Genomic DNA, 20,064 nt, shown 5'->3' with positions numbered 1-20,064 from the left:
TCTGGAGCACCCCCACCCGCTACCCTTGGTCCTCTGGCCTCCCGAAGTCCCTCAGACCCCAGCCTTGGGGAAGAAGACCTGAGGCCGAGCCTTCCCATCCTTGTCCGTCCTCCTCAGGACAAAGGGCCACAGCTTGAGAAATGGACGTGCCCTGAGGCCCCGGGAACAGACCGGCACACCCACGGAGGGCTGGGCGACTGGGCAGCCTGTCACAGTCACAAACCACACAAGCACCGAGGCCCAGGGATAGAACACGCTCATGCAAAAAAGGACGTGTTTGAAACCTTGTTTATAACGGGAATAAATGGAAGGGACTAAACTGGGAATAAATGGAAGGGGAATAAATGTGGGTGGCTGGATTGTCGCTCATTCCTTAGTGAAACTCCTGATAAGGAAGATCAAGACAGATGGTTATGATAAAAACAGAACACAACTAGGTGTATAGGATTTTGACATTTTTGTAGAAAAAAAAAACAAGAAAGAAAGAAAGCAGTAAGTGCAAATATTCATCTATGCCCGGATTAGACTTTTGAACCTATTGTACCTGGGCCATGCAATAACTAAGCAAAAAACTGAGATAAAGTAAACAGAGAAACAAGCATCGGTGGCCTAAGGAGATGAAACTTCTCTCTTGGCTTTGATCCTGAATACGTGACCCTGGGCAGGTCACTTTCTGTCTGTGTCCTGAGTTTCCTGTGTGGTCCCAGAGGTCAGAGAATCTGCTGGCAAAGTGAGGCCAGTGTTCCCGTGCACAAGCGGGCGGGGCAGGAGCCTTGTGGGGTTGGGGGGGAGTCCCTTTCACCATCTCACATTACCTCCTCCTGGGGCAACTGCAACCCACCGCCAAGGCCATGGGCTACTTCCTCCTATGACATTCCTTAAGAGAGTGAAGGTTTCGTTTGGCCCTTTTTCTGGGCTCCTGCCTTCCTTCCAGAATCCCTCCAGACCACTGCAGACTGTTCCCGGAAGAAGCAGCGCCCGCCAATTTCCCATGAGGTCTCCACTTTTCAAGGCCTTTTTAAGCCATGTCTTCTTCTTAAGACAATTCAAGTCCAACCACGAGACATCCTCTCACTCACCCTGGGCCCCCTCTGGCTTCCTCCAGGTCCAGGATGGGGTGGAAGAGGCTCAGCCCAGCCAGCCCTCCCCACTGTCTGAGTCCACTGTCCGCAGGGGATAGGGGCCTGCAGTGCTCAGGTCTGCCCCTCCCCCTGCACACCAAGGTCACTGGACCCTTGGCCTTGGAGGCTCCTGCCCCTCCCGCCAGTTTCTTCTTCCTCAAGCCCCCAGAACTGGGCCGTGTGACCCCCACCCAAGCCACACCTGCCTCCCAGGGCAGCCCAGGAGCAAGGCGAAGCCGTGCCAAGCCCTGGGCTGTCCCCTTCCCTAGGCACGACTCTGCCAGGGACATAGGTGCCACCCTGAGCCTTGGAGCCATCGCTGGGAAGGGCTCAGAGAAGCTAGAGTCAGCAGGAGCTTAATTAATCAAAACCTGAACACATCTGTTGTTAATTAACTCTATGCCAAGGGTTAACTCTTCCGTTTCTGGACTTCCCTTCCCTGTGGCAGGGACAGGGAAATAATGGTGGAGAGCTAGTAGCCCCTTCCTACTTCCCTTATTGAGAAGCATGAATGAGGGAGGGAAAAGGGGAAGGGCCCCACAGGGCAGTGAAGCCACCACATCCATTTGAGTGGTTGGGGGGGGGTTGTGGGGAGTGTCTGCTTTCCCAGTCCTGGTCTATGAGTCCTGAGGAAATCTGAGATGAACAAAATACCTTTATTTACAGCCACAAATAGGACAGACCCTCCCTCCATTCCCTCCCTCTCCCCTTCCAGTCTTTTCTATACTGTTCCCCCTCCCTCCCTGCCCCAGGTCCAAGCCCAGCCATGCGCGCTGGGGTCACTGTAAGGGTCAGCCCCCCCCCTCCGGCCCAGGAAAGGAGACCAAGGATGGTTTTGGCTGAGGGCAGAGTGGGTGTCTCTTTTCACATTTTGCTGTGCTCTAAGCCTGGGGCGGCAGCCAGGGGGGAGGGCGGGGGGAGGCGGGCACCAGGAGCAGACAGAGGTAGAGAAGCGCACGGCCCCGCCTCCCCACGTTCCTGTCCTCCCCCAACTTTCACAGTGTTCCGCAGCCCGGCAGCGGTAGCCACCCTGACCCTCCCCCGCCGGGTCCCCGGTATCCGGCAGGAGGACGGGCTCTCTGCCATGGGCCCAGCTCCCGTGACCGAGGTGGCCTCCGGAGCGCGCCCTCCGCCCACTGCGCTGGGTTCTGAGAGGTCACTGGGTAGGGGAGAGGACCAGGGGAGGAGGCTGACCCAGCTTTGTGCGACAGCCCCAGGGCCGGCCCCCTCGGACGACGCTGCAGGAGTCGGCGGTCCCGGTCAGGACGAGAAGCAGAGCCCACAGCACTCCATGCAGATCTCCAGGCAGTCGGCGGACTCGCAGCAGGCGTCCAGGATGCCGCAGTCCAGGTCGCAGGGCAGGTCGCAGTCGGCGCACTCGCCCGAGCCGCAGCAGCAGCAGCAGAGGCACGAGTCCTCCGAGCTGCAGGAGCCGCACGTGGCGCAGTCCAGGACAATGTTGCACAGCGTCAGGAACTCGCAGAACAGGCAAGACAGGATGCAGTGGACGCAGCAGTCTGCGGTGGGCGGGGAGAGAGCGGGGTGAGATAGCCCGGGGCGAGGGACCCAGCCACAGCCGCGTTCTCCCAGTACTCAGTGCTCCGCAGTGATTAAGTTCATGCAAGCGGCAGCTCCATGCAGTGGGGACTGTGGGGAGCCCCACTTCGGCACAGAGAGTGACTTACACACCCCTACCTGGTAAGGTGCAGAGTGAGGGTTGGTCCATGCGGTCTGGATCCTGAGCCCCTGCTCTCTCTCTTATTTTTTTTCCTGCTCTTAAACTTCCTTAGTCATTTATCTAACAAACTCTGAGTGATGGCATGTTCTAAGCACCATTCTAAGGGCTGGGCATGAGTTAAACTCATTTAAACTTGCCACAACTCCATGAGGCGGGGCTACTATTAGCCCCACTCTACAGCTCAAGAAACCAAATTGTCAGCCCATATTAAGATGTGGTTATCTCATTGATTAACATTAGATCGTTTTTTTGGGTTGATTAATTAAAGCTCCGTAGGGTCTTCTCCCTATTTTTTTATTCCTGCTTCTTCACGGAAGGTCAGTTTCACTGATCAGGAGTAGGAGACCAGAGAAGTCACTTCTAAATATAGCCAGAACTTCCCCATGCCAGCTGCCCCCCCCGCTGCCTCTCCACTCCCCACCTCCCACTCCCCTTCCGGTCATCTACACCCCACACAGCAGGGCCCCTTGAGAAACTGTCCCGGATTCTGTCCCTCCTGTGCTCAGAACCCTCCCGGGGCTTCTACCTCACTAGGAGTAAAAGCTAAAGAACTCAGAGTGGCCCCCATGACTCCATGTGATCTGGTTCCCTCCCCTATTCTGTCCCCCTAGTGTCACTGCTGTGGCCACCCAGGCTGTTCCTGGTCACTACTCTCCCACCCTACCCTTAACCTAGCACACTCTGGCCACAGATAGTGCTCTGCTCACTTCCTCCCCTCCTTCACTGCCCAGATGCCACCCTCTAAATGCAACCCGACTCCCCACCCCAGCACCCCAACCCCCTTGCCACCTTTACCTGCCCCCAGGACTTATCACTTCTACTGCGCTAGGTAACTTTCTCCTCCCACTAGAATGTAAGTTCCACAGGGGCCGGCGTCTGTGTCTGCTTTGGTCGCTGATAGGTTACAAGTCCCTAGAACTGTGGCCAACACACTGTAGGTGCTGAGTGAATAAGTGGTAAGTGATGTAATGCATGAGCCCGTCCTTGGGCACCCAGCTGGTCAGTAGTGGAGCTGGGCCTCAAACCCAGGCAGGCAGGCTCTGGAGTCCACACTCAGGGGGCTGCCAGGAGGCTGAGCTGGCACCCCTGCCAGGGGCCAGGCCAAGGGGCAGAATGTCTAGCTCCCCTGAGTAGGTGGGCCCCTGGCACAGGCTGCTGGTCCTATAGGAATCCCATACTGTCTTGGAGGGTCTGAGTCCCCCAGCCCCTTCCTGGGTGGCGGTTGTGGGGTCTAGGACCGCTGGAACCCCGGCAATCTGCCTGCAAACTGGACAAGGGGGTTCTCCTCCAATGCAAATCTGATGAGGTCACTACCTTGTTTAAAACCTTCAATGACTCCGTATTACACTCCAGATGGAGTCTAGGTCCACTGGTGGATAGATCGTTTACCAGGCAACCCCCACCCTCCGAGCCCCTCCTGGTCTGGGCTCTTACCTCCCACCATTCCTCACCTTGAACTTCATAATCTAGACACACTAGACATTCTCACCTCTATGCTAAGACACCCCCCCCCCCACCACCACCAGTAGATCCTCCTACTTAACATTTAAGGCTTACTTGGGCTCCTCCAGAGCCTCCCTAGACTCTCCTCCTTGGCTTTCTGGGCTGGAGTGGTGTCCCCTGTGTTCTCATAATCCCGTGTGTGGCTTCATCACTGTTCATCACACCATATGGTGATTATCTGCTGTGTCTCTCTCATGACGGCTTCATGAGGCCATGCACTGGGTACCCAGCACATAGCATGGTACCTGGCTCCTAGTAGATGCCCACTACACTTTAAAGGAATGAATGCCCCTTTCAAACATTAACTGGGCAGAATCTGCTCTGCGCGTAAGAAGGTTTATGAATACATTATATGCAATTGTGTGCACTGAATCTTGTTTGCAGAGGACCAGGCTAGAGTCCCCCAACATGGACAGGCATCACTTAAACATCCTGGGGTAAAGGTCAAGCACCACTGAACCACAGGCCAGCTGGGACCCATGCTGAACTGATGGATGCATGTGTGCGGGGCGGGGCGGTGGGGAGAGCTGGCTGCCCAGCACAGCCCTGCAGAGGCCCTTTGTGTTGCAGAAACAACGGCTGGTGTATCTGGTCTTCTGGTCCCACTGCACCTTACAGCCTCTGCCCCACCTTCAACTAAAGCATCTGGTGGTGTGTCATCTTACTCTGCGAGGCAATCTGCTTGCACCAAAGAGATGGCCCACTCCTCGAGGAAAATTTCTGACTTAAGCTGGCTCAGCCCAGATGCCTCCATTCCTTATCACAGACCCTCTGGGAGAACAGGGGCTGGAAGGGGCTGGCCTTGAGAAGGCAGAGATGCCTCAGTTTATCCAACAACCTTTGCAAAGCTCTCGGATTGGAGCCTGGCACCGGACTCCCTGGAGGACTTGTTAAACCCAGGCTCCTGCCCCACCCAGCGGTTCAGATCCGCTGGGCCTGGCACGGGGTAGAGGCTGCCCTTAGAACCAGAAGTCTGTGAGGAAGACACCGCTGCTAGTTCCTGTATGGCCTTGAGGGACCCGGCTTTGGAGGCCCCTGGCACTTACCTTCCTGCGCCTGGAGAGGGATCTGGGAGGCAGCGGATTTGGTGCTGCCCTTGCTCTTCTTGCTGCCCTGGCTGGCCAGAGACGGGTGAGCCTGCAGCTTCCGGTGGGCCTTGGGGCCACCCAGGGCACCATTCCCTGCGCGCCGGGCGCCACCCAGCTCTGAGGGGTGGCTGGAGCCATTCGCCAGTAGTGGGGTGCAGCCCAAGGGGCTCCCCTGAGGCTGGCCTGGAGAGATGAGGAGAAAGGGCGCTGAGGGCGGGGTGGGGGCGCGGCGAGGGCTGCCCGGCCCCCCGGAGCTCTGCTCTGCTCCTGCCTGCTTTGTTTCTTCCGTCTTAGGACATGGTTCACCTAGCTGGCTCAGTATCCTGCAGATGGGGAAACTGAGGCCCAGAAAGCAGAGTGGACTTGCCCAGAGGCACATCATAAAATACCTGGAATGAGCAGAGCTCATTCCAGAAAAGACAGAAGTGTGAGAGGGGCTCAGAGCCCTGGACCCCCTCCTTTCACCCCATAGGAAGTCCAGTCTCCTGCTCTAGGGGTCCTGGGGTTTTGGCAAGAGTGGCGGCAGTTGGGGAGGGGCAGGGGCAGCCTGGCCGGGGTGGGGAGGACAGCAGTGAAGCAGTTAACCTTCCTTTCAGCCTCTGCCAAGCCCCCAGCTGCTTTTGCCCTTCGTGAGCTGGGTGAGTTATTAGAAACATCTGTTTGAAGATGAACGCCTGGCCCTGGAATCCGGGGGCTCCTCGCCGCAGCCCCTCTATCTCCCGCTCCGCCACGCCCCTGCCCGTCAGCCTGGTGGGGCGGCTGGCAGGAGGAGTCTGCTGAGGGCCCTTGAGGCCCGGGGGAGGAGGGAGAGAGGGACAAGGGAGGCCAGCTGGGAGGCCTCCGAGGCCAGGAACCCCCCCCCCCCCGTCCCCGTCCCAGGCTGAGGGGCCCGACTCTAGCTCTATCAGGGAGGTGCAGGGAAGCGGGCCCCAGAGATCCCCACACACCCAGTTCTTTCCCTCACCTCACTCAGCTTGCTCACCTGAAAGGCACAGTTCTGTCCACAAGACACGAGGGCAGGTATGTGGGTGTTGGGGGAGGAGACTGAGAAGGGGGCACGAGCTCTGGGACAGGACCTGGGCACCCCTGGGCGGGACCCTTGGGCCCAGAGGACCTCTGTGAGTATGGAGAACTTCTACCTCTCGGGTGCTGGGGTCTGGATCCCCACATCCCTCGGGCCTGGCCTCTGTATTTGAGGTGTTGTAGGAGGGGGTGAGGGAGGAGAGAGGCAGGTGCCCGCAGTGCCATGCCAGAGGGGCTGGGCCTTCCAGTAACGGTAGTAGTCACACCCCCGAGCACTTACTGTGTGCCAGCCACAGTTCTGAGCCCTCGGCCTGCTAATTATTCTCTCACTGGGTCCTCTCGGTCTCTCTCTGGGGCTAGATCCTTCTTTGCAGGCGAGGAAACTGAGTCCCAGAGAGGTACAGTAACTTGGCCAAGGTCTCTTGCTAGTGTCAGCGATGGAACAGCCTAGACGCTAGGGGCTGAGGCTCAGAGGCCAGAGAGGCAAGGAGGGGGCAGAGGCTGGGAGACAAGGGACTGGGGGAGGAGCTGCTACTAGCTGCTACTACCACAACAATCATGATGCTTGTAACTAGTAATTGACATGTTTGGAGCTGTTACTGGTGCCAGACACAGTGCTAAGAGCTTTATGTGTAGTAATATCTTCAAGTATTACAGTAGATCTATCATTAGCCCCATTTCACAGATGATAAAACTGAGGTCCCGAGAGGATAAAACTTGCCACAGCTAGGAAAGGGAGGGTATGGAGATTGGGAGAAAGGACCAGAGGACAGGAGGGGAGTCGGGAGGGGGGGATGGGAGACAGGGCTCTGGAGAGGCTCCCTGCTGGAAGCCTTCCACCCGGAAGTGCGGCTGCTGTCCGCGTCTGGGTAAACAGGGTAAGGGCATGGGAAGTGGCCAGGACTGAATCATCATGCCCCCACCTCTTGGCCCCATGGGGGCAACTGGGCTGAATCCTTGGCTAGCCTCGGTGCCCCCTGCCCTGCTGCCTAAATATGGCACAGTGAGCAGAGGGCAGGCATGTGTGGTGAGCGGAGGGCCTGGGGAGGTGTGGGCAGAGACAGAGCTTGCTTGTGGCCAGCACTGTGGACAGACCATGGGGACTGAGTCACAGAGCAAATACCCAGGGCCCATGGACACAGGAGGGGCTATCCAGCTCCCACCCGGGCCCCCTCCTCTGTGGCCACTCCCCTGACCTCTTCCTCTCAACTTCTTCTGGTGGGCATGTGTGGAGGAGGCTACGGACAGGGCGCTAGCAGGATTTAGCAACTCGGACTTCCAGGCAGTGCAGCTTCACCCCAGATGTCCTGCCTGAAGGCAGCTCCCCCCACTCATGGCGTGCCAGCCGGGCAGGCAGGCACAGGAGAGAGCCCCGGGTCGGGAGACCTGAATCCCCAGCTTGTGTCCAGGCTGAGTGGTTCTCTATGCCTCAGTTTTCTGGCCTGTAAAATGGGCTGGCAGTAGTTAAGCTGCCTCCCTGCAGGCTGATCTGGAGAGCATATGGGGTCGTTCAGGGAAAGAAAATGGGAAAATGCGACTGTGCCTGCAGATTAGGGGGACCTTATTAGCAATTGCAAAACAATCTGGCCACCCCTTCCCTGCCTTTGAGGGGGGAGGTAGCGAATCCTCTCCTAGAATGTCCTTGGAGAACGAGCCGCGCCTGGGAATGGAGCTGAGTTTTGCTCCTTTCTGCCCAGACCAGCCGGGGCTTCGCTCCTTCCCTTTGCCCGGGACACCCTGACGGGTGGTGCTGTGTAGGCTCCAGCTGCCTGTCTCCGGCCTCCTCTCTCTCCCTGAGGGGAGGGCACCTCTTCCAGGCAGCCTCGTGCTCTTGTCCTGAACTGTATTCCCTGGAATCTGTGCACACTCATTTTCACCTAATTTTACATCAATTATTTCGTAGGTGGAGCTCTTCTTCCTAGACAGAAAGGTCATGCCAGTGCCGTATACCTCTCCCCCGTCCACCCCTCCACACCCTGGCCCCGGGCTGGGTTCCCGAGAGCACCCACTGCGTTTTTCCCAGCCCCCCTGAGCTGGATTCCTCAGTGCAACTCTTCATGTTGCCACCCCAAGCCCCTGGCCCCCCTAGGACTCACGTGTCACAGCTTCTGTGGGGACATCGAGGTCAGTGCCGTCCAGGGCCTGCGGGGCCCCAGGGCCATTGCCTTGGGGCATGGGGGATGCCGCCTCCTCCAGGGAGCCCTCTCCTAGCACTGCCTCCACAGCGTGAGTGGGTCCTGTTCCTGCCTCCAGCTCAGGCAGGAGGGATGGGGTCTGGGCTAGGGAGAAAGCAGGCGGCAGAAGTATTTTCACAGAGCCCTCCTGCTCGCCCAGCTCTGGCCCCTTTCCGGTGGCCCAGAATGCTGTGAGCGCTCATGCTGGCCTCTGTACAGTCCCCTAGCCCTCACCCCATCTGGCAGCAGCGCCTGACTCCAAAATACACTCCCAAACGCATGAGTGAGCAAGGGTGTGTGGGCATGTGCATGTGTGTGCCGGTGCACGTGTGCGCACGTGTGCGCCTGTGTGGTGTCAGGGGAGGAAGGAGAAGCACGCAGCAGAGAACAGACAGGTGGTCAGGATGGAGAGATAGGGACAGGCACCAAGAGTGACAAGGAGAGAGCAGGACTCGAGGGGACGGTGAAAGGTAGACACAGAGAGAGATAGAGCGTCAGAAGGCGGGGGATTGGGCGCAGAAGGGGAGTCCCAGAAACGCAGTGACTGACAGACAGCCGGGACAGGAGGGGGACTCAGCAGTAGAGAGTCAGCGATGGAGAGAGATAAAGACAGGGTTAGAGGCAGCGGCGAAGGGGAAGGGAGAGGATGCAGACAGAGCCAGAGCGAGAGGGAGACAGACAGTGAGAAACTGGGTCAGAGAGCAGATAACAGCCAGAGAAAGAGTCAGAGGAAACCTGCAGTGAGCTGAGGGTGAGGAGGGGGCTGGGGCCCGGGATGGAGGGCCAAGGGCAGGATCTGAGACAGGGAGAGGGCGCGAGGGCTGGGACGAGGCGGACCGCAGCCACATGTAATTACAGGGACCAGCTCAGCCCTCTGTGCACGGTGGGCGGAAGGAAGGAATGGAGCCACCTTTAAACCCACAGCTCCTGAGGCAGGGACGTGGCCCTCTGGGCCCAGTGGGAACGGTTAGGGGGATGGGCCGTGGAGGAGGGAGGCAGATGGTGGCCCCAGTTCGCACAGCCTCAGTCACCAGGTGTGGGAAGGCGGGGGGGGGGAGGGGCAGGAAGGTGAAGGTGGGGGTCGTGGGGCCACGGCCCAGGCTCGGCACTTACAGTGTGCGGCCTCTTATCAGACCTCGGGTATGCAGTCACAATGACGGGCCCCTCAAGAGGGTGCCCCCCACGTGCCATACTGGGAGAGAGAGAGACGTGGAAACAAGAGACCCAGAGGGACACAGAGACCAGAAGGACATAGGGAGAGGAGAGGGACTCAGGGAGACAGAGAAGGATTACGAGAAGGGAGGTGAAACCCAGTGAGTAAAAGATGCATAGCCATCTGAACTCAGAGACCGAGAGAGCGGCACCCAGAGGGACACGGTGCTAGAGAGACAGAGACGCACCCTGGAAATAGAGAGAAACGAACAGTGAAGGACAGAGGGCCTTACCTTACATAAAGGGTACCTCTGACTGTCTCCAAGTGGGGAGCGGGGAGAGGAGGAGGGAGGTAACAGGGTTGGGCATGCAGGTCCAGGGCTGGGCATCCCGAAGGGAGCAGATGACCCAGGGCTCAGTGGCCTCCCTGGGCCCCGAGCTCCCGCTGTGCCTTCTGAGCAGTTCTTGCTCCCAAGACCCTAGTCTCCCTTGCCCAGCTGGCCAGAGACCCCACAGGCCCCAAGGGGGCCGCACAGGGAGCAGCAGGCCGCGCTGACGTGCTCATGCTGCCGGGGGTGGGGGGGAACCACAGGCTCCGCCTGGAGACAGGAGCCAAGGTCCAGAGGCAGAAGGGGCCGGGCTCCCGTGACTTTTGGAGGACAGCAGTTATGTGTCAGGACCCCTCACAGTGCTCGCCGCTGCTCCATGGAGACGGGGCGGCTTCCCTCCAGTCTCTGAGGTCAGAGGCCACACAGGGATGCTCACGGCCCAGGTGGGCTGCCAAGCCCCGGACCATCCATTCCCTTCAAAGTGCCCTTACCCCTTAGTCCTGTGTGCCCAACCCCGGTTACCTCCCTTCTCCCAAGCCCCCCCCCCCCGTTTGGAGACAGAGAGGTACCCCCTATGTAAGGTAAGCCCCTCTGTCCTTCATTATCAACTTGTTTCTATTTCTAAGACGTGTCTTTGGACCTGTTGAGAACCCCGTCATCGCCTGGGTTGTGAAGTCAAATGGCGTTTGGAAGATCACAAAGCTGGGACAGGGTGGGGAGGCAGGCAAGTGGGGAAGACACGCAGGGAGGAGCCACGCTGCTGGCCGGATGGCGCCTCTCGGAGCCACCAGCTGGTCTGCAGTAGTTTAGGCAAAATTCTGAGGGCTCAGACCCCAGGTATGTGCAAAGAGGGAAGCTCTGGGCTTGGGCCCTAAGTCCCTGGGAAGAAGAGGGCCTGCCTAGCTCCAGCCTCTGGCCCTGAGCTGGTGGTGCTGCCCTCCCACGTGGTGAAAGGGAAAGGTCTCAGAGAAGCTGTGAGATCCAAGCCCCAGTGTTCACCGGCTGCCAGCGTGGGCACGTCACCGGGACTTGGGTTACCTTGTATATAGAGGGGGGGTTCCTAGTCCTTAGCTCTAGGGTTTCAGAGAGCGAGAAATCTCAGCAGTGTCCTGCTCGCCAGGGGCCACTCAGGAATGCTTCCATCCACCCACCCAGCCACCTACCTGCCCTTCCTTCTTCCTCTCTCAATTCCTCCCTCCCTCCCTCCCTCCTTCCCTCCCTCCCTCCCTCCCTCCCTTCCCTCCTTCCCTTCCCTTCTTCCCTTCTTTCTTTCCTGTGCTGGTTACTTTAACACTTACCATATTTCCCCATGTCTAAGATGCACCCTTTTTTGGAAAAATTTGGTGTCTAAAAACTGGGTGCGTCTTATACAGCGGTTGTAGATTTTTTTACTTGCATTTCCCGCTTTTTCGCGCTTATTTTTGCGCTCATTGTTGAAGACAGGGATTCGTCATCAGACGCAGAGGAGGACAAGCTAATGGATGCGAGTTTTGACCGTGATGAGCAAGCAGTTGTATGAATTTTATGATGAATAAAACTTGAGTTCGATAACTTTATGTAATACTTTTTTTTTTCCTTCAAATTTTGGGCTCCAAAATTAAGGTGCATCTTATTCATTGGAACGTCTTACACATGGGGAACTATGGCATTGAGCAGCTACAAGGCACCTGTAAGACGGCAAGCACTGGGAAGACCAATGAGAAAGACAGGTGACTGCCTCAGGAGCTCTCCTTCAGGGCGGGCGGGGGACAGTCACACGCAGTGTCAGGAGTGGCCATAGGGCGGTCTAAGAACCGGGGAAGCACAGAAAATCGGCATTTGTCCCAGGTGTGTGCTAGGATAAGGCACCACCCACCCTGGATCTTGAATCAGTCAGCCAAGAAGCAGAAAAGGCCATTTCAAGAGGCGCAGCAGGACCCCAGGGTGAAAAGCTGGGCGTGGGCGAGGGAAATGACAGCGTGTGGTGGTGCGGAAGAGGTGGGTACACCTAGAAAGAGAGCTGGTGGGAGTGGTGGGAGCGGTGGTCACTTCCTAGGCGCTCTCCGGAGGTCACAAGGGGCACAGGGGGGACCTTGCTGGTCCTGCAGCAGCAGGGGCCAGACTGCAGCTCTCCGGGCTGACAGGGTTGGAGAGGGAGGAAGGCGAGAAAGAGGGGTCAGGGAGGCTGGGCCCCATCTCCACCCTCCTCTCTCTGTCACCACTCTGGGCAGTCTCTTCTAATAGTCACCGAGAGGGCTGGTGACCTCAGATCTGTGGGAACGGGAGATTACAGAGAGCACAGACCACAACCAGCCATTCTAGGGTGAGCATCAGACCTCTCGGAAGGAGACCAGGAAGGAGAATCCAGTTCAGGCACCTTGACCTGGAAACACAAAGGAACAGCTCTCCTGGGGTCAGGAGGGCCAGCAGAGGGGACCCAGCAGCTGCCGTGGGAGCAGCTCTGAGGGCAGGACAGGAATCTGTGCTGAGGTCCTGGGGGCCCGCCAGCGCAGAGAAGGAGCAGAAGTGGCGGGAAGGCCTGACCTGCGAGTGAGATGCTGCCCAAGGGCCCGGTGCCAAGACGCTGGACCAAGCAACAGCGCTCGCCAGACGACAGGCAGGGCCCAAGCGCTCAGCCATCCAGCGACGGAAAGAGCCCCGTTTTCCTTCTTGTGACCATGAGACCCTGCTGTCCAGCCACCGAGGGGAGAACGCCTCTGCGGAAGAAGCCCAGAGAGACGTCCCAGACAATAGAAATGCAGAGTGGTCTGGGGGAAAGGGTGACCAGCAAGGTCAGGGGCCACCGCCTGACTGTGCAACTCACGTTGTACATAGGGGCGCCTGCCAAGGGTGGGGCTGGGGGCCCTGCTGGCGGACCGACCTCCTGGAGATGGCACTGACTCAGACAGCTGCATAGCTGCTGCATCTGACCAGAGGGCCACCGAATTCTAATGTGCACAGAGGGCCATACGTGCCGGTGGCATCTGTGAGCAGAAGCCCCAGGCCTGCACCTCTCTCAAAGGTCTCCATCTACAAGCGGGAGATACAGAAAGGCCACAGCCCTTTGCCTCAACACACTCTTTCCTGACACAGGGTAGGGTGAAAGCACAGCCCCAGAAGGGAGTGGGGAAATCACACGAAACCCATCAGCCCAGAGGGAAAGGTGAGAGACCCACAGTCCCAGCAGGGACCCTGTGGGCTCCTTCTGCCTGCTGTCCACCAAGTTCAGGGGTACTCCTAGATCGAAAGAAATGGGGGGACCTCTTCCAGGTGGGATGGATTCACTCCGAGCCTGGAAAGTGCACACAGGGCCCTTGTTCTGGGGCTCCAATGCCTGATCCCTCACACCCAGCCTTCTCCACCGACTTTGTGGACAGTGGATCTGGGCTTCCCCCTGGGAGCTCTGACCATCTCTGGAGAGAGAGAGGGCCAGGATCTGCTCTGCTCAGAAAGCGGTGACGGAAACCCCGCACTCCAGTCTCTCCTTGGCCTGATATTCAAGGCCTCAGTCTAGTCTAGATCTTCAACCTAATCGATGGACAAGGATCCCATGTTCCAGGCAGACCGATCTCTCCATGGCCCCGGGGCCTTCGGCTCCACTCAGCCATGTTTAGATTGTTCCTTCTGACCAGAAGGTCCTCCCTTCCCTCCTCCCACTCCCCAAATCCTCCACAACCCAGCTCAAGCTCCACTTCTTCCTCTAGAGAGCCTCCCCTGACCCCCAAGCCACTGTCCCTTCTCTGGGTGGCCCGCTAACTGAGCACTTAGCGCTCAGCATGCCCTGTTGTTAATTATAACTTGGTAGTCCAGTCCTGGCTCCCCAGCCAGACGCAGTGTCCCCAGCGCCTTCCCTCAGGCGGTGCAGTGCTCATCTCTGCAGCGCAGTGGGCTCCACACATGTCTGCTGGGGGACGGAGCTCTGGAGCTCGGAGCGGCCCAGGCCAGGGAAGGAGGGCAAATGAGATGGTGAGGGTTGGGGCTGGCACCTGGCTCTGAACCCCAAGAAGGAGGGAATTGGACTCTCTTGATACAGAGTTGTGACACACTGGTCACTGGTCACAGTTCCAGGCCACCAGGCTGAGGACTGGAGAGGGCCTGAGCTGGCCAGTTAAACTGGGTTGGGTTGGTTTTATTTTAAGTCTGAAGGCTCTAATTCCCCAGGAAATTCAATTTAGAAGCAAGAGCAGGAATGTGACGCCCCAGTGCTGGGCAGAAATCTGCTGTGGGTTCGGGAGCCAGGCTCTGGGGCTGTCAGGGGGTGGGTGGGGAGAGGCCACTGGGGGCGCCAAGGGTGTGGGGCTTGGCCACCTGCCCCAACCAGAGCTGACCTGAGTCCCCTTCGCCCCGTTTTCATCTTACTTGGCTGAGAGAGGAGCTGACTTGTTCCCGCTGCCCTGCCAGCAGGGCCCCCCGGGGGCAGCGCCCTGGCCCTGCTGCGCTGTCAGGGCTCAGCAGGGAGCGGGGGGGATTCTGGTCTCATATTCAGGCGTCTGTGGGGTTTTGGCTGGGTCTTCTGCGGTTTGGGCTTCCTGGGCAGCAGCCTCATTCTCCCAAGGCGGCAGAGCCAGGCCTCCTCGTGTTATGAAAGCCACATTGTCTGGCCCAGCCCAGCCTGGGGAGGGGGTTCTTTGGGGTGCTAGGGGGGCCTCAAGTTATAGCCCAGGGCTTCCCCCTCCTAGTGGCCCACCTGGCCCTTGCCCCCTGCCCAGCACATCGAGCCCCTCCCCTCCCTTTGGGCTGAGAATGGGTCACACCGGGAGAGGACTTTGGAAAGAGGCTGTGGAGGAAGGAGACAGCAGAGAAAACAGATAAGCAGAGGGAGAAAGCAGGGAGGTGGGAGGCAGGAGAGAAGCAGGAGGCCGAGAAAGAGAGGAAGGGCGAGACAGGCTGAGAGGGAGAGAGGGCTCCCAGACACAGAGAACGCCTTCCAGCTGCGGCCTCTAGCTCTCTCCAAGCTGAAGGAGCCCGATTCCTGGAGGAGCTTATTCCCCAGAAAAGCCCCTGCTCCAGGGGCCCACGGAGAGGAGAGAACCTGAGGATTAGCCGGGATGTGCAGCAGACACATGTGTCACTCACCTGCCGGGCCCTGACCGGACACCTCCCACTTGTCCTCACCCTGCTCTGGGAACCCCCAGCCCAGAGCCCCAGGTGTCCAGACTGCACCCCCTTCCTAGGCAGACCTGGGGCGCCGAGTCAGGCCTCTCCAAATAGGCAGGCAAGCCCCTGTGGGTGGATGTGGAGACTGAGGCCTGAGAGGGGAAGGAACTCGTCCAGGGCCACGCAGGGAGTCCCTGTCAGAGGCCCAGTATCAGACGGTTATTAATCAGAGATTCAAAGACGGGAGAAAGGGAGACGACGGGTGGGCGAGAGGAAGGCAAAAGGATTAGATTTACCTAAAGCTGGGATTAAAGTCGTGAAATCTGGGCCTCTAGTCTTGCACCCCAGCCTGCTGCCCTGAGCAAGTCCCCAAAGTTCCTTACTTTTTCCTGACCCCATGTTCCACTGTGATCCTCAGCTCATCTGCACAGTGAGGAGGACTGGGAGCCATAGCCCGCAGAACTCCCAACCACAGGGAGTCACAAATCCTCCCTGGGTAGGGAGGCTCCTGAAGGATTCCAGGGGAGGTTACAGACCCTGTGAGTTACAGACCTCCGGCTAGCAGGGTGGGAGAAGCAGGAACTGGCCAGGTGTGTGTGTGTGTGCATGCGCGCGCGCGCGCGCACGCGATGGCGCTAGCAGGGTGGGAGCAGCAGGAACTGGCCAGGCCCTGGTGGGGAAGAAGGCGAGCGCGAGACAGATGGCAAGGAGGGGAGGGGCCGGGTCCTGTGGCCGCTTTAGGCAGACAAAAGTTTTCGGGAAGCGCTGGGCTCTGGTTGGGTTGGGGGAAGGGAAGGGGAGAAAGACTCAGACACCCCCACCCCCGCCTGAGTCCCCCATAAATATTTACACTCTGGGCAGGACACAAATCCCAGACGGACAGAAAGACACTGCTGTGTGTGTGTGTGTGTGTGTGTGTGTGTGGTGTTGGGAATGGGGGAGTTAGAGCCAACTTGGCTCAGCCACCGCCTGCGTTCAAACCCTGCCCCCAGCACCCCAACGCTCCACTCTCTCCCCTGACCGCCCCCCCATTCCCACCTCCACCCAAGTTCCCCCAAAACCGTCTCCTCGAGTCTCAGGGAGCGGGAGGGAGAGTTAACACACTCCAACCCCGGAACCGCCTACCCTGCTCCTGTCCAGCCTGCCTATCCGCCCTCGATCATACCTGGGCCTGGGGCCGCGCTGGGGGCTTCATGGGGCGCGTCGCAGAGAGGGGGTTGCTGGCGTGGGACACTCACCTGGGACATCGGCCCGGGACCTGCGTAAGACAGGGCTCAGAGGACGGGTCCGACCTCCCCCCACCCCGCGCGTGCAGGCAAAGGGGGACTGGCCGCGGGTGATCCACCGCAGGCGCGCGCCTCCCCTCTACCCCGTTTCCAGTCCCGCCACAGACTGACTTACTCGCGCAAGCTGCGTGCTCTGCTCTCGCCCCTCCGGGATCACGGCGCTGGGCCTGCCATGCGCGCCTGGCCAGGACGCCCCTTCCAAGGGGCCACGCAGCTCCCCAGTGCCCGCCCTGTGCCCCCACCCCTCTCTCACTCACGCCGCTCTCATTTCGGCGCCAGCTCGCGCCGTGCGCCCCCTTCCTTCTTCCTTTTCCCCCTCCAGCCCCCTCGCTCCTCCCGCGCTCGCCTCTCGCCTCCCTTCCTCTCAGGCCCACCCTCTCCCCGCCCCCTCCCCGCCGTCCCTGTTGCTTCCGCCCCCCTCCCCGCGCCGTGTCCCTTCCCCCGCGCGGGGCTCGGCGCTGCCTGGGCCGGACACGTCTGTCCGCGGGGCGCCGCGGCCCGAGCCCCCACAGGAAACTGGCTCTGCGCGTTTCCTCCGCGCTGGCAGAGCTGGGCCCCAGTCTCCCCAAATCTCCGCCCCCCCAGGCCCAGCGTCCCGAGGGGCTGCCGAGGGGGCTGCGCACTCTCCTTCTCCTGTCCTAAACTCGGCCAAAGTTTGCAGAAAGTCAGGAGAACCAGAGACAGAATACACTGTGACTACAGCCACCTCTGTCTAATTGTCTGAACAACTGGGGCTCCCAAATATCTTTGTCCCAAAGATGGGAGTGATCGAATTCTTCAGGCACACTTCGCCCCCCCCACCCCCGCTGGGTGTCCCGGGCGCCCGAAGTCAGGGGCTCATAGACGTCGTGCTGCCCCACTAGAGGTTGTCTCTCCGGGAAATCCGGTTAGTGACTAGCTGGGCTCCCGAGTCCCCCTAACAGCCCTGCGCATCCCTAATCACCCCAAGCCCTGCCAGCTGTGCGTGGGAATTTGTCAGAAAACCGTGACTTTGAAAGCGAAGAGAACTTCTCCGAGTTCAACCTTTCTTTTGACTCCGAACTGGAAACTGAGGCCTTCCAAATTGCGGGTGCGTGGGAGGGGGGAGGGGAGAGAAGGGACCCTTCTAGGCGGGGACAGTTGGGCAGCACATCTGGAATTGTGTGCTGGGTCCTTCCTCGGGGCCGTAGGGATAGAAAGGAAGTCGCCGCCATCAGCCAGAGGGGATTTAAAGACCCTCAACGTGACCCCGGGACCACATCCCTGAGAATGGGGGAGGGCGTGAAGCCTCTGGCCCACCGGGTGGGGCTGGGTGGGCCCGTGGGGTGATCCTCCGGTGGGGCCGGCCGCTGGGGTGACAGCGTCTCGGCCACACTTGACCCGGCCGCCTCGCAGCCGCGTCTGGGCTCCGCACCACGAGGGCTAGTGAGCAATTAGGGAGGCGGCGGCGGCGGCGGCGCCAGGGCAGTCCTTCCAGTCCCGCGGAAGCCGGGGGCTGGGACGCAGGGGGCCGACTGAGCGACTCCCCCAGCCCGCGCAGTCCCTACTTACGGCGCTCGAAGGTCCTTGCGGCGCCGTCTCGGCCAGGATCGCCGTGGCCCCCACGGCACCCGCCACGCTCTCGCCACCCAGGCCCGCGTCCCCGCGATGAGCCCAGGTGGCTGCGGCCGGAAGAGGGGCCCCCGGCCGGGAGGAGGGGTCCCGCCCCCGGGGCCGGACCGCCTGCTGCAGGGGCCTAGCCTGACGCCCCGGGAGCCAGCCCCGATCAAGCTGCTGTCTGGGAGCTCTGGAGATCGGGGTGGACTCCCCCTTCCTGGCAAGGGCTGAGTCACCAGGACGCGCCCGCGCCGGGGCTTGGCGACTGCTGCATTCTTACCGGCTTACCTGGGCCTGGGGGCTGGGCCTCACCCGCCTCCAAGAGTGAGGTGAGGAGTAAGGGGACGGACATTGTCTCCAGGGCATCCCCCACCGTCTCTCTCTGCCCCCTTCCCCAACCACAGACCCTAGCGCTACACTCCGCCCCCTCTCGATCTCTATCCAGGACGCCTAAACTCGGGACCAGCCCAATTCCCCAGCCTTACTGTCCGAAGTCGCCTGCTGGAGCTCAGAGTCCTCTGAATCTGGCCCAGTGCAAACTAATATGTCTGGTTTGTTGGAAATGTAGAATATGCTTTAAATTTAATCCCACATGCTGATTATACAAGTGCGCTCAGTTTGTAGAAATTCAGCAAGTTGGACATTTAAGCTCCGTGTGCTTTTTGTGTGTGTGAAGATCACACTTGAATAAAAGTTCTTAAAAAATCAACACTCATTGGGATCAACATTCCAGGGCAGAGTGCGGCAGTGTGTGATGGCCAGGCAGTGTGGTTGTGCGGGCCTCCAGTTCAGATCCCAGCTTTCGGGGGTCCCTTCACCTACCTCTCTGAGCCTCAGGAAGGGTGAACACTGGGGCCCTCGACGTGGAACCCAGTCATTCTTTGTTCTCCAGAACCAGGACTAAGGCCCTGAATAAGTGAGCTAAGTGGGGCACTCATCTGGTTTGCAAAATGTAGGAGGGCTCCAAGATACATAACATTGTAATCCAAAATTTTAAAAAAACCAAATCAGCAAGTTACAGCCCTGTCAGTCAGCTGCCTGTTTTTATAAATGAAGTTCTATTGGAACCAGGGTCAGGCTTAGGGTGAGGTGAGTGAGATGGGATCATGCAAGTTCAGGGTGGCCTGGCCTGTGGTGGGTGCAGTGGATAAAGCTTCAACCTGGAATGCTGAGGTCACTAGTTCAAAACCCTGGACTTGCCCTGTCAAGGCACATATAGGAAGCAACTACTAGGAGTAGATGCTTCCTGCTCCTCTCCCCTCTTTCTCTCTCTCTTTATATATATATATATAAAGTTGAGGGCCACATTCTGTCTTTATTTTAAAATGTTGGCATTTTGTTCATCGTGGATTTTTTTGTATTAATTTTGAGTTTTATTAACCTCTTTTTGTGTGTGTGTGTGTGTGTGTGTGTGTGTATTCTTCTGAAGCTGGAAACGGGGAAGCAGTCAGACAGACTCCTGCATGCGCCCGACCGGGATCCACCCAGCACGCCCACCAGGGGGCGATGCTCTGCCCATCCGGGGCGTCGCTTTGTCGCAACCAGAGCCATTCTAGCGCCTGGGGCAGAGGCCATGGAGCCATCCCCAGCTCCCGGGCCATCTTTGCTCCAATGGAGCCTTGGCTGTGGGAGGGGAAGAGAGAGACAGAGAGGAAGGAGAGGGGGAGGGGTGGAGAAGCAGATGGGCACTTCTCCTGTGTACCCTGGCCAGGAATCGAACCTGGGACTTCTGCACGCCAGGCCGACTCTCTACCACTGAGCCAACCGGCCAGGGCCAATTTTGAGTTTTAGATATATTGCAGGAAAATATTGTTTACTTGAATTGGGTTTTTTGATTCCCCTTTAAGTTTTTGCACCTGAGCCAAGTGCCTCACTCGCTGTAGGCCTTAGATACTTCACCTGGCCCCTGGCCTATTACTGTCTTCCTGAAGGACCTGGCTGGGGCCCAGGGTAAATGAGTGGAGTTTGGAGTTGCCCCCACCACACACACACAACACTA

At 58.9% G+C, this 20,064-nt stretch overlaps 1 protein-coding gene across 3 annotated transcripts; it reads right to left on the bottom strand.

The window, feature by feature from the left end:
• Positions 1-1,874: 1,874 nt before the first annotated feature.
• Positions 1,875-18,428, bottom strand: MDFI (MyoD family inhibitor). Of its 3 annotated transcripts, none has more exons than XM_066252942.1 (5): positions 18,354-18,428; positions 16,370-16,462; positions 8,570-8,752; positions 5,409-5,633; positions 1,875-2,638 (listed from the first exon to the last, which is right to left on the bottom strand). In XM_066252942.1, exons 1-5 carry the CDS (start codon positions 18,415-18,417, stop codon positions 2,382-2,384), a joined length of 822 nt encoding a protein of 273 aa, XP_066109039.1. In that variant the 5' UTR covers positions 18,418-18,428; the 3' UTR covers positions 1,875-2,381. The 3 variants fall into 3 exon arrangements, with proteins under 3 accessions (XP_066109039.1, XP_066109040.1, XP_066109041.1); XM_066252943.1 differs by lacking the exon at positions 18,354-18,428 and adding an exon at positions 18,021-18,143; XM_066252944.1 differs by lacking the exon at positions 18,354-18,428 and adding an exon at positions 16,606-16,766.
• Between the last annotated feature and the right edge of the window lie 1,636 nt (positions 18,429-20,064).

Source organism: Saccopteryx bilineata, chromosome 1 (assembly GCF_036850765.1).
Source record: "Saccopteryx bilineata isolate mSacBil1 chromosome 1, mSacBil1_pri_phased_curated, whole genome shotgun sequence".
NCBI lineage: Eukaryota > Metazoa > Chordata > Mammalia > Chiroptera > Emballonuridae > Saccopteryx > Saccopteryx bilineata.
This window is presented reverse-complemented; position numbering and strand designations above follow the sequence as displayed.

Coding starts and splice junctions, on each gene's coding strand:
- MDFI (XM_066252942.1), bottom strand. CDS start 18,417: ATGTCCGTCCCCTTACTCCTCACCTCACTCTTGGAGGCGGGTGAGGCC. Junction 8,753..16,369: donor CAGCGCGGCCCCAGGCCCAG/GTATGATCGAGG, acceptor CTTTCTCCCTAG/CCCAGACCCCATCCCTCCTG. Junction 5,634..8,569: donor CCCCACAGAAGCTGTGACAC/GTGAGTCCTAGG, acceptor TCATCTCTCCAG/GCCAGCCTCAGGGGAGCCCC.